At 42.3% G+C, this 15,500-nt stretch overlaps 1 protein-coding gene across 3 annotated transcripts in view; it reads right to left on the bottom strand.

Moving 5' to 3' along the window:
* Positions 1-15,500, bottom strand: part of ankrd28b (ankyrin repeat domain 28b) — a 232,673-nt gene that overhangs the window by 19,746 nt on the left and 197,427 nt on the right. For all 3 annotated transcript variants that reach the window (XM_041184421.1, XM_041184422.1, XM_041184420.1), the window contains exons 21-25: positions 13,628-13,847; positions 11,661-11,748; positions 11,487-11,570; positions 5,054-5,199; positions 2,635-2,717 (exon numbers count right to left, since the gene is read on the bottom strand). In XM_041184421.1, the coding sequence (XP_041040355.1) occupies positions 2,635-2,717; positions 5,054-5,199; positions 11,487-11,570; positions 11,661-11,748; positions 13,628-13,847 (621 nt within the window). The remainder of the gene's footprint in view (positions 1-2,634; positions 2,718-5,053; positions 5,200-11,486; positions 11,571-11,660; positions 11,749-13,627; positions 13,848-15,500) is intronic.

The raw sequence follows: 15,500 nt of genomic DNA, 5'->3' as shown, positions 1-15,500 counted from the left end.
CTACCCAATTTCTCTTTGTAGCTACACTTATTTAACCCTGGCAACATTCTTGTAAATCTCCTCTGCACTCTCTCCAGAGCTATTACGTCCTTCCTGTAATGTGGTGACCAGAACTGCATACAATACTCCATTTGTGGCCTCACCAGTGTTTTATACAATTCCAACATTATATCATTACTTTTATATTCTATACCTCTGCCAATGAAGGACAGCATTCCATATGCCTTCTTTACAACCTTGTCTACTTGAACTGCTGCCTTCACAGACCTGTGTGCTTGCACGCCAAGATCTCTCACTTCATCTACCCCTCTTAGTATATTCCCATTTATTGTGTAAGCCCTGTAATTGTTTGACCTCCCTAAATGTATGAGCTCACACTTCTCTATGTTAAAATCCATCTGCCACTTTACCACCACTCCTCAAACCCATCTATATCGTTTTGGAGATTATGGCTATCCTCTACTTGGCCAATCTTTGTGTCATCTGCAAATTTCCCAATCGTGCCCCCCACGTTCACGTCCAAATCGATAATATGTAACACAAACAGCAAGGGTCCCAACACCGAGCCCTGTGGAACACCACTTGAGACAACTTTCCATTCGCAAGGGCATCCACTGACCATTACCCTCTGCTTCCTGTTACAAAGCCAACCTTTTATCCAGTTTTCCACATTACCCTGGGCTTTTACTTTCCTGACCAATCTGCCATGTGGGACCTTGTCAAATGCCTTGCTAAAATCCATGTACACAACATCCACTGCACTACCTTCATCAACCCTTCTTGTCACTTCCTCAAAGAATTCAATCAAATTTGTGAGGCATGACCTTCCTTTAACAAATCTATGCTGACCTTCCCTGACTAGTCCATGCCTTTCCATGTGACAGTTAATCCTATCTCTCAGGATTGATTCTACTAATTTGCTCACCACTGATGTAAGACTAACTGGTCTATAATCGTTTGGCATTTCTCCAGTTCTCCAGTACCTCCCCTGTATCTAGTGAAGATTGGAAGATCATCCTCAGAGCATGTGCTATCTCCTCCCTGACTTCCTTCAGCAGCCTTGGAAACAATTCATCTGGCCCTGGTGACATCAACTTTCAAGGATTTCAACCCTTCGAGTACTTTCTCTCTCTTTATGACTATCCTGTCCAATATCTTGCAGTGTTCCTCCTGGACTACAATATCTTCGTCCTCCCTTTCCTTTGTAAACACGGAGACAAAATATTCATTCAAAACCCTTCCCACAGCCTCTGCGTCTACACACAAGTTTCCATCTTCATCTCTGATAGGTCCCAATTTTTCCTTAACTAACCTTTTAGCATTAATGTATTGGTAAAACAATTTTGGGTTATCTTCAACTTTACTTGCTAATCTTTTTTCATGCCCTCTCTTTGATTTCCTTACTTCCTTTTTTACTTCATCCCTGCACTTCCTATATTTGTCTAGGCTATCTGCAGTGCTTAGCTCTTTGTGCCTATCGTACGCTTTCTTTTTCTGTTTGATCTTCCCCTGTATTCCTCTAGACTGTAGTCACTGAGAGTGAGATTAAAGGCGTTTTAGTTCTGTAACTTGCTGTGTTCACTGCACCCTTTCAAAAGTGGAATGATCACCTCATCAGAGAACTTAAAACAATCCCAATATTCTATACCCACCAGAAACCACTCTCCCAAATGTAAAAAATGAATTTCATCACCAGTTTAGAATTATGCACAACTACTTGTTATAGGAAGTATGTCTTGTGGAGCAATGGGTGATGGTTTCTGCCTCTGAGCCAGAAGCTCCAGGTTCGAGTGCCACCCCAGGACCTGATGGTCAAATGCATTCACAATGCAGCCAAAGAGGTTGAATATCAAACTGCAAATCCTTCCAACACATGCCAATGGCAGGTGGTAACAGCAGGAGAGGTTCTGGTCAGCCATGTGATGGAAAGAACGTTGGAGCCTCTACCATCACTGTCCTTAGGCCCAGGATACCACATGCATGTAAAAGTGCATGCTGCCACAGCAACCTGGACTCCAAGTGAATTGTAACACACCAATGCCACCAGTTATAAGCATAGGCTTCTACACTGAAGCAAAAATCTTATAACAATTCTATGGTAGCCCCTTAATTTGAAATGAAATGATCATGGTTATGAACCTTGACCTTGCTGAAGGCATTTACCACCATATTTAGTACTTTGCTCATGCAGTCTCTGTGGAAAATTCAATCTCCTTCTAAGCTGCCCTTATTCTGTCTTTTTGCCTTTCATTATCTTTCTAGCTTCCTCCAGTACACAAAAATGGTTTAACCATGGGTCAGCAAGCATAGGGACGATGGGTAAACAGAACTTGGTGTCAGTAAGGGTATGGGTAGCAGATTTTTGGATGAGCTCAAATATATGAAGGTTGGGAGAGTGGCCAATGCAGCATTGGAATAGTTGAGTCTAATGATAACAAAGGTATGAATGAGAGATTCAGCAGTAGGTGAACTGATGCAGCAGTAGAGAAAGGCGATGCTTTGGAGATGGAAGCAGTCAGTCAGTCTTGGTGATGGAAATTTATATAACAAAATACTGAACACTTGCTAATGACTAACACTATAAAACTGAGAAGTTCTGTTGCTTATCTAAGATTTTTGAAGTTCAACACTCACCTTGCTACAAGCCAAATGGAGGGCTGTATTCTTGTTCATATCCTGCAGGGTAAGGTTGGCCTTTGCACTGCTAACTAATACCTCTAGAATAAAACAGCAAATACCCATTATTTTAAATTTCAGCACAATGACTGCATTAAAATGAACACATAACTAATGAAAAGTACAATTTATTACACTGGATTTTGTCTTCTATGAACTGTTTGATATATGGGTAAAAGCATTACATGTTTAATCCTAAAGTTTGCCTCTTGCTGGCTATAGTAATCAGTTTTTATATCTGGATACATATGATAATTAATATTCACCACACATTGCAATTAAAAATATTAACAGTTGAGCTAAGTTTACAAACAATATAATTACTATCCAGTATTGAAGTCAAATGGCATGTAGGGCTATTCAAGAAAAAAAAAAGATTCATAAATTATGCGCAGTCCCAGAAGAATCACAGAACTGTTACAGCACAAAGGGACTGGCTGAGTGGCTTGTCAAGTCCATGCCATCTTTCTGCAAGAATAATTCAGCTACGCCCACTCCCTGCAATTTTTTCCCCTTCAAGTGTTTATCTAATTCTCTTTTAAAGTAACAATTGAATCCACCTCCACTTCCCTTTCAGGCAGTCATTCAGATCATAACTGTTCACTGCCTAAAAACATTTTTCCACATGTCACCTTTGGTTCTTTTGTCTATCACCTTAAATGTGTCCTCTGGGTCGAGGTTTGTTCCGTACCAATGTGAACATTTTTTCTCTATCTACTCTGTTTAGACACCTCTGGCAGGATCTTCGTGGGAAATTAGCAGAGAGTAGCATTAGGAAAGCTCTCCGAGGCATTCCAACCTCCGAGTGAGTTTCACAGTGGTGGGGCTGATGCCTATTGGCTGCCTGCCGAATGGAGGTGAGCAGCCCGTTTAAATGATTAAGGACCCTATTAGGATGATTATCCCAGCCCGCTCATATTTTGCTGCAAGTGGAGTAGCATATGGCTACTTGGGAAGGCTGCTGGTTTTGTGAAGATAGCCTCCCTGTGGCTGTCAGAGGGAGGAGGTTGGGTGGAGGGCGGTGGTCATCAAAGCTGGAAGCTCCATTATCCACAGAGTGGGCTGCAGGCAGCAAAGGTTGCCCCTCCCCACCCACCTCGGACCACAGTGGTCGATCTAGAGGGGCCTGATTTCTTGGCCAATCTGATTTTTAACTTTTTATTTGCCACGTTGAAGGCCCACTTGATTCCCGAACTGCCTCAGGGGTGCCAATCAAGGCTGCTGAGGCTCTAGAGCTGTGGGCTATCTGACTAGGCCAGCAGCATCGGGAGTCTTTCCACCATCCTTAATTGGATGGCGAGCCCAGAGGTGGTCAATTAGGAGGCCATCTACGGTAAATTTGCTGAGCCGGTCCCTATGTCAGCAAGTGGGGTCTTAGGACCTCAATTTTGTCCCAAGGGTCCAGAAGCTCATGGTAAAATCCTGTTCCTCATGATTTTAAACAGCACTATCAAATCTCTTCTCGACATTTTCTCCTCTAAAGAGGACAACCTCAGCTTCTCCAATCTATCCACGTAACAAGTTCCTCGTTCCTTAAACCATTCTAGTAAATCTTTCCTGCACCCTCTCCAAGGCCTTCACATTCATCTTAAAGTGCAGTGCCCAGAACTGGACACAATACTCTAGTTGTGGCCAAATCAGGTTTATCATAATTTCCTAGTTTTGTACTCTTACACCTCTATTTATTTATTTTTAAATTCACTTAAGGGGTGTGGGCGTCGTTGGTTGGGCCGGCATTTACTGCCCATCTCTATAAAGCCCAAGATTTTTTTTTCAAACCACTTTCTCAGCCTTAACTAAACCTCCAGGTCCCTCTGCTCTACACCCCCTTTATTTTGTATTACCTCCCCTCTTTCTACCAAAATTCATTGTTTTGCATTTCTCTGCAATAAATGTTATCCACCACCTGTCAGTCAATTCCAAGTTTTGTGTCATCTACAAACTTTGAAATTGTGCCCTGTACACCCAAGTTATAAATATATATCACCAAAAGCAATGACCATAGGATGGGTCACTGGGGAACCTACTGTATATGCTCTTCCAGTCCAAACAACATCCAGTCACCACTACTGTTTCCTATTCTTTAGCCAATTTCATATCCATGCTGTCACTGCCCCTTTTATTCCAAGGCCTTCAAATTTACTGACAAGCCTAATATGTGGCACTTTATCAGACGCTTTGAAAGCAAAGTGAAGTTAACTGAGGCATGCAAAAATAACACGATTCTAAAGTAAATTGCTTGTTTTAATAAGACAATAATTTCAGCGAGGTTCATGTAATTAAACTGTATATAGTCTGACAGGTCAGCAAAGATCCTGGCATTGATTCTAATGTGCACCATTTCCTTGATAAAATGTTAAGTCAACAATATCCTTACCAACAGCATTAGTCTGCCCATTCTCAGCTGCCATCATTATTGGTGTTTTTCCAGTTGAATCTGCAGTATTTACTTGAGCATTATGGCTGAGTAGAAGTTGTAAACATTCAACATGATCTGTGAAAGCTGCAGCATGAAGAGGGGTTCTGTAGTGAATAAAACAGCTAAGTTATAATTGGTCCATTGTGCTCACTCCCTTTGCTCCAGTAAGAAAGAATGAATTACTTGCTGGGTTACATTTCAAAACACTGCATTTTCCACACCACAATATCTGAATACAGTATAAAACATCTCACCTCTTCCAGAATACACAATAAGTGAAAAAAATTCAGTGAAAATAAATTCAGACAAAAGCAAGGATAGGATTTAACTTATCTCGTTCTTAATGAAGTCCTTCAGGAAAGCCTCAATAAATTATGCTGAAATCACCAAATGTAAGTAAATGTTGTACACAGAACAATTTCAGCAGTGAGATAAGTTTCCAGTTAATCTGTTTGTGCAATATTGAAAGGGGAACATTGGAGAACATTTTGCTCCTCTTCAATTTGTAAAGCCCACATGAATCATAGAAAAGGGGAATCAAATGTAATGTCTTATCCAAGAATTGAAAGTTAGTAAGGCACCTAGTACAGCTGAAATACATCCTAGCTTGCCGAAAGAAACTAAGGTAGAAATAGCAGAGGTGAATAGCAGATTTGTCACAATCTTTCACTTTTCACTGGATACAGGAGTACAGCCGGGAGACTAGTGGCAAGAGGCGTGTTGCTAATGTTAAATCACTATTCAATAAAGGAGAGGAATAAACCAGGAAACTACAGACCTGTCACCCTACGGGGAATCATTATCAGAGAGAAAATACACTCAAATTTGGAAAAGAATGGGTTAATCAAGGAGAACATGCATTGGTTTGTTATAGGCAAATTGTGTTTGGCTAACTTGACTGAATTCTTTGATCAGGTAGCAGACCATGCTGGTCAAGGTAGAAGATTTATAAATGACCTTTCAGAAAGCATTCCACAAAATACCACACAGAAAACTTGTTAAGAAAATGGAGACCAATGTAATGAAAAGGGAAGTGCAGATATGAATACAGAATTGGCTCAGTGACAGGAAGAAGAGGGTGGTGGTTCATTAATGTTTGAGGCTCAGAGGTGATTTGCAGTTATGTTTTCAAGGGTCATTTTTGGACCCGTTATTCTCTTTAATTTTTATAAGTGACTTAGACCTGGGTGTAGGGAGTAGCATGGTAAAGTCTGCAGATGATAGAGAACTTGGCAACTTAGTAAATAGTGATGAGGATAGTTGTAGACTTTAGAGGACTGATAATGGTCAAAATGGCAGGTGAAGTACAACGCAGAGAAACATGAAGTGATGCACTTCGGGTGGACTATTATGGAAAGAAAGTGTAGATGAGCAGAGATACTTTGGTCTCCATGTACACAAATTCTTACAGGTGGCATGGCAAATTGATAAGGTGGCTAAAAAGGTATGTGGCTTTGTTGGTTTAATAAATAGAGAAATAGAAAATGACAGCAAGGAGATTATGCTAGAACTTCATAAATCATTAGTTAAGCCTCAGCTGGAGTATTGTGGACAATCCTGGCACTATATTTCAGGAAAGAGGAGGTTTACCATGATCTTAGAAGGGATAAGGAACTTCATATATGAGAAGTTGGAAAAGTTAGAACTTGGAACAGAGATGTTTACTTGGTAACCTAATAGAGAGTTTGATAGATTTGAGGGGAGAAAATAATTCCCTCTGGCAAGGGAATCAATAACCGCAGGTCACAGTTTTAAAATAATTGGCAAAAATCTAGGGGGTAGAAGGAGATTTTTTCCATTCAGCTGTCAGGATCTGGGATACTCCATTTAAAAAGGTGGTAAGGTGCTGATTCGATAAATAATTTTAAAAGGGAGTTGGGATAGGGAATTGAGAATGAAAAACTTATGCTGCAACTGAAAAGCAGGGATGTGGGCCAAAGCATGACCAGCAAAGCAAACAGCCAGCATAGGCATGATAGGTGAATGGCCTCTTCCTGTGCTGTATGGTTGAATTGTCCCCCCTTGGGGGGTTGTGCAGGGGCGAGCGGGAGTAAACGCGGACCCAATCAGGTCCGCGCTGCCATTTTATGTGGGTGGGCCAATTAAGATCCCAGCGTAACACTTGTCCGGAGGTACTGGGCGCTCCCTGTGTGGACAGGGTGCGGGGGATTCCCTGAGTCCAGGCCACAGAGATGCCTCAGGGAGATTTGTTTAACTTTTAAACATCTGAATAAAGCAATTAAAAACTTTTAAAACATGTCCCCTCATGTGATGGTGTCACATGAGCTGGGACATATCAATTAATATTTTAAATAATTTTTATTGAATTTTTAAACACTTCATGAAACCTTATCCCGCCCATGGGTGAGGTTCCATGAAAAATGCAAAGGCTGCCTGGGCTCTTTGCCTGCCCACCAACCTTAAGGTTGGACGGGCAGCTCATTTAATTATATCAATTTGTTTTTAACAGGCCTTAATAGGCCTTTAACAGTTTGGCAGGCGCGCAGCTGACTCAGCTGCGTGCCCGCCAAACTGAAAATATAAATGATGTGTGGTGATGTCGGGACGCTCGCCCGACATCACCACGAGTTGGTGAGCAGGCCCTGCCCCCACTCACTGATTGGAAAATTCTTTCCTATGTTTCTATGGTAAGCCAGAACCTCCGAAAATGCGGTACTCCCTCAATATTGCAGTGAAGCACCAATATGTGTTCAAGTCCTGGTAAGGAGCTAAAGCCAACAACCTTTAGACACAAGTGAGTGCTGCCAACTCAATAAAGGTTACATTTATGATAATGAATTCTTAAGAGGCTTACATTAAGTGTTATATTCTGAAATGACTAATACTTAGCTACAGAGAGAAAGGAAATGTAGAACTGTGCACTGTCCATTCACAGCTAACAATGTTAATGGAATTGCTCTATTGTCTGAGTGCTGCATGCATCTATAAAACGATAGATGGTTAAAATCATGCTTCATGACCCTTCAGCAGAATCAGTTTTGCTGAAGGGTCATGAGGACTTGAAACGTCAACACTTCTTCTCCGCCGATGCTGCCAGACCTGCTGAGTTTTTCCAGGTAAGTCTGTTTTTGTTTTGGATTTCCAGCATCCGCAGTTTTTTGTTTTTATCTCTATTATTAAAATCATGCTTGCCTGGTTGGACTTAAAAGTTCTTGACTCATCCTAAACACATTCCCTTTGAAATCCTTGACCAATATCCCTCCTCCCAGAGTAAAAAGACAGTTTTTCCATACCATATTGGATTATGTCACTAATTTGGATTGGCATTGCCATTTTATACCCCCTCTGACTACATGTTGTTTTCCTTTCTCTTAGATTATCAAACTTTTTCTTCACAAAGATCAAACTAAAAAGTGAGACAAAAAACAAAAACAGAAAATGCTGGGAAAACTCAGCACTTGCTGCACTCCGTTTCTTAGGTCCAACCCTGACTTTGTTATCATTGATGCCAACGCCCATCCAGGACCCTCCACCCCTTCCCACCCCTCTGACCCCATCCTGTCTTCAAATCCCAGCCCTTGCCGTGTATTCATCATACCCTCTGACCTTCCCTTTTCTGATGCTAAACGTTCCATACTCAGCAAAAGACTCAGTTTCACGTCCTTACGCCCTCATCTCAATGAGTTTCGGACTCGGCACGATCCTGAACTCCTCTTCTGCCATCGTTTCCGTGCTCCCCCCATTCCATGGGTCCTTTCACCCGCCACCAGTATTCTCCCTCCAGTTGGACCCCTCCCTCTGGCCTCGTATCTGCTCTCGATCTTTTCATTGAGAGCTGTCAGCGTGACATCGGCCGTCCCAAATTCTCTGCCTCTCACCTCCACTCTAACCTGTCTCCTTCTGAATTTGCTGCACTGTGTTCTCTTAGGTCCAACCCTAACTTTATCAAATCTGCCAACAAGGGTGGGTGCTGTTGCTGTCTGGCGTACTAACCTCTATCTCGCAGAGGCTGAATGCCAACTCTCAGACACTTCTTCCTATCTCCCCCTGGACCATGACCCCACCACCGAACATCAAGCCGTTGTTTCCAGGACTGTCACTGACCTCATCTCCTCCAGGGATCTTCCCTCCACAGCCTCCAAACTCGATCTCCCATCCCCAGACAACCCGCTTCTACCTCCTTCCCAAAATCCACAAACAGGACTGTCCCAGTAGACCAATTGTATCAGCTTGTTCCTGCCCCACGGAACTCATTCCTTCCTGTCTTGACTCTTGTTATTTCTCCCTTTGTCCAGTCTCTTCCCACCTACATCCGCTATTCCTCTGATGCCCTACATCATATCAACAATTCCCAGTTCCCTGGCTCTAACCGCCTCCTCTTCACCATGGACGTCCAATCCCTCTACATCTCCATCCCCCACCAGGATGGTCTGAGGGCTCTCTGCTTCTTCCTTCAATAAAGGCCTGAACAATCACCATCCACCACCATTCTCCTCCGCCTGGCTGAACTTGATCTCTCACTGAACGATTTCTCCTTAAACTTGTCTCACTTCCTTCAAATAAAAGGTGTGGCTATGGGTACCCGCATGGGCCCCAGTTATGTCTGTCTCTTTAAGGGGAATGCGGAACATTCCTTGTTCCAGTCCTACTCAGGCTCCCTCCCACAACTCTTTTCTCGGCACATCGATGGCTTGTTTCAGTGCTTCATGCTCTTGTCTGGACCTGGAAAAATATATCAATTTTGCTTCCAATTTCCACCCCTCTATCACCTTCACATGGTCCATCTGCAATACTTCCCTTCCCTTCCTTGATCTCTCTGTCTCCCTTTCTGGTAATAGACTGCCCACCAATATTCATTACAAGCCCACCGACTCCCACAGCTACCTCGACTGCAGCTCCTCACACTCTGCTTCCTGTAAGGACTCCATCCCATTCTCACTTCCTTCGCCTCATTCGCATCTGTTCCAATGATGCCGCTTTCCGAAATGGTGCGTCTGACATGTCCTCCTACTTCCTTAACCAAGTTTTCCCCCCACACTGTGGTTGACAGGATCCTCAACTGTGTACGACTCATCTCCCGCATCTCGACCCTCACACCTTCTCCTCCCTCCCAGAACCATGAGAGGGTCCCCCTTATCCTCACTTTTCACACTACCAGCCTCCACATTCAAAGGATCATCCTCCGCCATTTATAGCATAATGCCACCACCAAACACATCTTCCCCTCACCCCTGACCCCCCATCAAGATTCCATAGGGACCGTTTCCTCCAGGGCACCCTGGTCCACTCCTCCATCACCCCCAACACCTCACCCCCTTCCCGCAGCACCTTCCCATGCAATCACAGAAGGTGCAACACCTGTCTCTTTACCTCCTCCCTCCTCACCATCCAAGGGCCCAAACCCTCCTTTCAGGTGAAGCAGCACTTCACTTGCACCTCCTTCAATTTGGTCTACTGCATCCGCTGCTCCCAATGTGGTCTCCACTACATTGGGAAGAGCAAGTGCAGAATGGGTGACCGCTTTGCGTAACACCTCTGGTCTGTCTGCACCCAGACCCCCCTGTTGCTTGCCATTTCAACACACCACCCTGCTCTCATGCCCACATGTCCGTCCTTAGCCTGCTGCAATGTTCCAGTGAAGCCCAATGCAAACTGGAGGAACAGCACTTCATCTTCCGATTAAGCACTTTACAGCCTTCTGGACTTAACATTGAGTTCAACAACTTCAGGCCATGAATCTCTCTTCTATCCTCACCCCCTTTTTTAAATTTGCCTTTTTCTACATTCATTTTTATTTTTTATCCACTTATTTTTATTATTTATCCGTGGTTTTATCCCCTTTTTTTATCCCTCCTCTATCCAATTTTCTACCCTTTTTTTCCACCCACTACTGACCCCTCCCCCTACTGGGCCATCTGCTACTTGTTCCATGACGCTCTTTCAGGCAAAGCTATCCTTGTTCTGCTATTATAACATTCTGCTTTCTTAGATTTATGCCACTATCAGCACATTTTTTAGCACTAAGCACTACCATTAACACTCCCTTTGTCCTTTATTTCATGACATCTTTATCAATCCCTCCTTTGTCCCCACCTACCGCTGGCCTTCTACCCATCTCCACCTGCCCCACCGCCCCCCCCCCCTCCCAAACAGTATAAATTTCATCACATTTCCACTTCTCTTCAGCTCTGAAGAAGGGTCATACAGACTCGAAACATTAACTCTGTTTCCCTCTCCACAGATGCTGCTGGACCTGCTGAGTTTTTCCAGGATTTTCAGCTTTTGTTTCAGATTTCCAGCATCTGCAGTACTTTGCTTTTATAAACAAAAGCAAAGATTGGTTGGTTACATTTAATAGACAACAGAATTTATTGTTTTCAATGGCATATGGGGATTAAACGTGAAAATTAAAAGGTTAACATTCCATTACCTTCCTTTTCCATCTGTAGAGTTTACAATGCTAGCACCTAGGACATCTATCAACATTTCTGCTGAACCTTCATTATCATTTATTCTGAAAGGAAAAAAAAGTTAGTTAAAAGATATGTTTAATTCGACGCTTAGTAATAATTCAGATTATAATGGCTTTGAGAAAACAACTTACACAGCACAGTGCAATGGATTAAAAGAGTTGCCTTCCAGTTTTTGAAAAACCTCCTGTTCCAGCAGAAGTTCTACACAGGTATCATGACCTGATGAAGAGAAGAAAACTCTTTTACCAGTTAGCACTTTCACCCTTGTTTCAGTGTTATACAGAAACATTGTAGTATCCTTTCAAGGAAGAACACCAGAAATGAAAAACATTTAGTAATAAAGATTGCCAGGCACCTTGGGATTCTTGCTGACTTTGCAGTTTCCTGTATAAATGTTATATGTCACCTGCATAATTATACATGATCTGATTCTCAGTTTTATTTGTGAAAGTGAAGTATTAGGCACAAGACATTGTAATGACAGCTCCATACAAAAATACGTGCAGCTTTATGGTCTTGGATTTAATATCCAAATAAAATAGCAAAATTGTTGTGGTATTCAGTTATTGTATTTATTTCCTGCAGGGCCATGGAATAAAAATATTGTGCAAAGGGATATAACAGTTCTTGTAAGAAATGACAAAAAATTGCAAGAGTATTAAAAATAGCTGGGTGTTACAGATCTGGTGAAAAATTAAGTAATCAATTTTGAGCAGCAATGCAAATAAAATTTCAGTTTTACTCTTTGACTTACCATAACTGCTTTCTGTTGGAAAGATGGAAAAATCTCTGCAATAACGAAAAAGATCTGTAACGAGTGACTTCATGATCTGATCCTTCCAAAGAAGGCAGATAGTATTGGAGAAAAGAAGCTTGAAGTTATCTTTGTTCTCAGAACGATCCTGGAACACTATGTGGCTTTGGCAGTGGAGAATTTGGCCCATAATATTTAACGTGGCCCAATTAGGTCCAGGTGATTGAGGATCTAGTAAACCAGTGACAAGAGATGCACTCAAGTCTGCTCTCCTCGTACTCAAGGGAGCAAAAATGAAGTCATATCATGGGAAAATATGACTTGGGGAAGTTTATTTTTCTAAGAAAAGACACAGAAGTAGGATTTGATGGATGGCAAGGGACACAAGCAAGTGGTTGAAGATGGCTTTGATTGTTATTGGGACCTTAGAAGTAGAGGAGCACCAGTGAACACATTCATGCAAACAAGTAGTAATGCTTTTAATTTCTTGCTAAATTTTAATGACAGCTTTAATGGTATTTTTGAAGTAATGGTTCCTTGATAAAACAGGTTCACAAAACAGTTTGAACACATTTTGTGTCTCTGTGGACAAAGCTCCAGTGAACCAGTTTGCAATATACCTGGTATTTTTTTGGTTTATATGGTGACCATAATAGTAACCAGATAAGACTATTCAAATTCTATCCTTTTGGCAGCAGAGTACTGCTGAGTTTTTAGCACTTCTTTAAAATGTCTCTGAAGATGAGAGGGAAAATGTAGATGAAATGTTTCTAACCATGTGCAAAATTCAGAAGCACTAGATGAACACAGCTAACTTTGATGGTTCTAAACGAATTACATTTGAGGCAGGTGAGCAAGCAGGAAAAGTTCAGACAGCAAAACTGAAGAAAAAAAACACTAACTTTTAAGCAGTGCTTAATGGTACAAAGCATTGAAGTACTATGGTGTGATACAATTAATTACATTCTTCAAAATCACAGAGCAAACCGTGAAGAGGTGGTAATCAGAAAATCAGAAACAAAGTATCAGAAGAAGCTTTGAGGTTCCAGAGTAAGTGCAGGTACTATTAGAAAATAATGGACGCAAGTATGTAGGCAGAAATAACTAACAATGCATATACTGTATAGAGGAACAAAGAGTAGCAATTGAATTTCTGAACAGCAAAAGGGTGAGTAGCAAATGGGAACATATATTTTTCTATAAAGTGCAATTTCAGAACTGCCCATTGATTCAGTGATTTGATATATAGTAAGTGAGGAGGATTTCTTGCTGTTGGCTTTGAATGTAACTTGTAAATCAACATAATTTCTTTGCGGGTCATAGATATAAGTTGAACTAATTTACCATTATAACAAGCCCAGTGCAGAGGTGTGTAACCATGATTGTCTGAAACTGTAGGAACAATGTCCATTGATGACGCAGCTTGAAGTAATGCCCCAAGTACTCCCACATGTCCGCAAGCAGCTGCCAAGTGCAGAGATGTGCGGCCCTTGCAGTCCCGAATTAAGAAGTTAGCATTGTGTTGAAGTAAAGCTTCCACACACTCTTCATGACCAGTTACTGCCTATAAAACAAAAAATTTTTTAAATAACTCCAATTGTGTAAAATGTAAAATTGTACTGCTTCTGAAGTAGAGGATAACATTCTCAGTCTATCCAGTTGTTGTGTGAATAAATTCACTTTGCTGAAGTCACCACATCTCACAATTTGTGAAAATTACCAGCTATACAAAAAAGTCTGTTATGTTTACATTTCTCCAAATGAGCAATGGCATCTTAGCTCATTCTTTTAAAAACAAAATCCACATGACAATTCAGTTCTTAGAGGCACAGCAATATAGCCTGAAGTTTGTTCATGGCTCAGAAACACTGCCTAGCTTTAAGCAGTCTGTGGACTGATTTACATGCATTTGGTTCCACGTTGCCTCTATGCAAAAATGCCACCAATAGTTACAACGATGTTGATTTGCTGACAAAGCATATGCTAGCTAAGAAAGCAAAAGCTGCTTCAGTGGTTAGAGCCAATAAGCCATAAGATAGTTTTCAAATGTGAAATAGACAATTACTATATACAACATTTCTATTCACATCAGTGACAGAAACCATGCAGGCTTTTTATATATGTTATAAATCGTGCATTTTCTTCAAAAGGATATTTCCTGGTTTCTAGACCTTTCACACCTTAAATATTCATAACGTATTCTTAAAACCAGTTTTATGCAATATAGTCATAGTGGATCAAGGTTTTGCTGAAAAAAAGAGATGTGGGCCTGAATTTTACCCTTGGCATGTGATCAGTGGGCCTGGAAGTGGATGCGACATCCGCTGCTGCCTGCGATTGGATGCCAACCCCGATTTCACATTTGCTGGCTAATTAACGGCTGGACAGCGTGAAACGCACTCTAATACTGGTTTAGCGTTGCTGGCAGGGGGCAGGTGCCAGGTCTAATGTGGTTCCGGAGGAAGGATTTAAAAGTGCACAGGGGGCTCCCTGAAGGCTGCCAAGAAGTGTTCAGGAGCCTCAGGGAGCTGTGTGACATTGCTGAGGAGGAGTAATGAATTCCATGATTTATGGCCTCAGGACCCGCAGCCCACGCCAAGCAGGAGGGCAATGCCAGTGGGCACTCTGCCCACCAACCCCCACACCTCAGACAATTGTCTGTGTGCTCTGCTGGAGGCAGAGGGTGCCCAGTGAGAGATATTAATCCTGCGGGATGGTGAGAGGAGGCCACCTCATCACACAAAGAAAGTAAGGACGGAGGTGGCTGCCCAGGTGAGCGGGCATGATGTTGGGTGCCGCACTTGAATCCAGTGCCGTAAAAGGTTCAATGGCCTTCCGCACTCTTCAAGGGTGAGTTTGGGGTTGGCATGGGATTGTGTATAGGTCGCTTAAGAGGGTGGCCGGACATTGCGGCGCTCACTGGTGTGAGATGCAGAGTGCCAAATGGCACATATCCTTGTACTGTAAAAGGTTGGTGCTTGTGCCTGCTTGGTTTGGGTGCGTGCAAGAGTGAGCTGTGCCAATTTGATGGGCACCTCAACCTGGGTCTCCTGGGCAGGGGCCAAGGCTGGTATGGTATGGCAGGTAGAGATTGGACTAATAAAAGCACTTTTGTCCATACAGGAGAAGCGAAGCCATAAGGCATCATTTAAGGTGCCCATTCTCCTGATTCTGTTGAAGTTGAGGCGGAAGCCCTTGATTTGGCATGCATGCATGG

The sequence above is a fragment of the Carcharodon carcharias genome, chromosome 3 (genome assembly GCF_017639515.1).
Source record: "Carcharodon carcharias isolate sCarCar2 chromosome 3, sCarCar2.pri, whole genome shotgun sequence".
Classification (NCBI taxonomy): domain Eukaryota; kingdom Metazoa; phylum Chordata; class Chondrichthyes; order Lamniformes; family Lamnidae; genus Carcharodon; species Carcharodon carcharias.
This window is presented reverse-complemented; position numbering and strand designations above follow the sequence as displayed.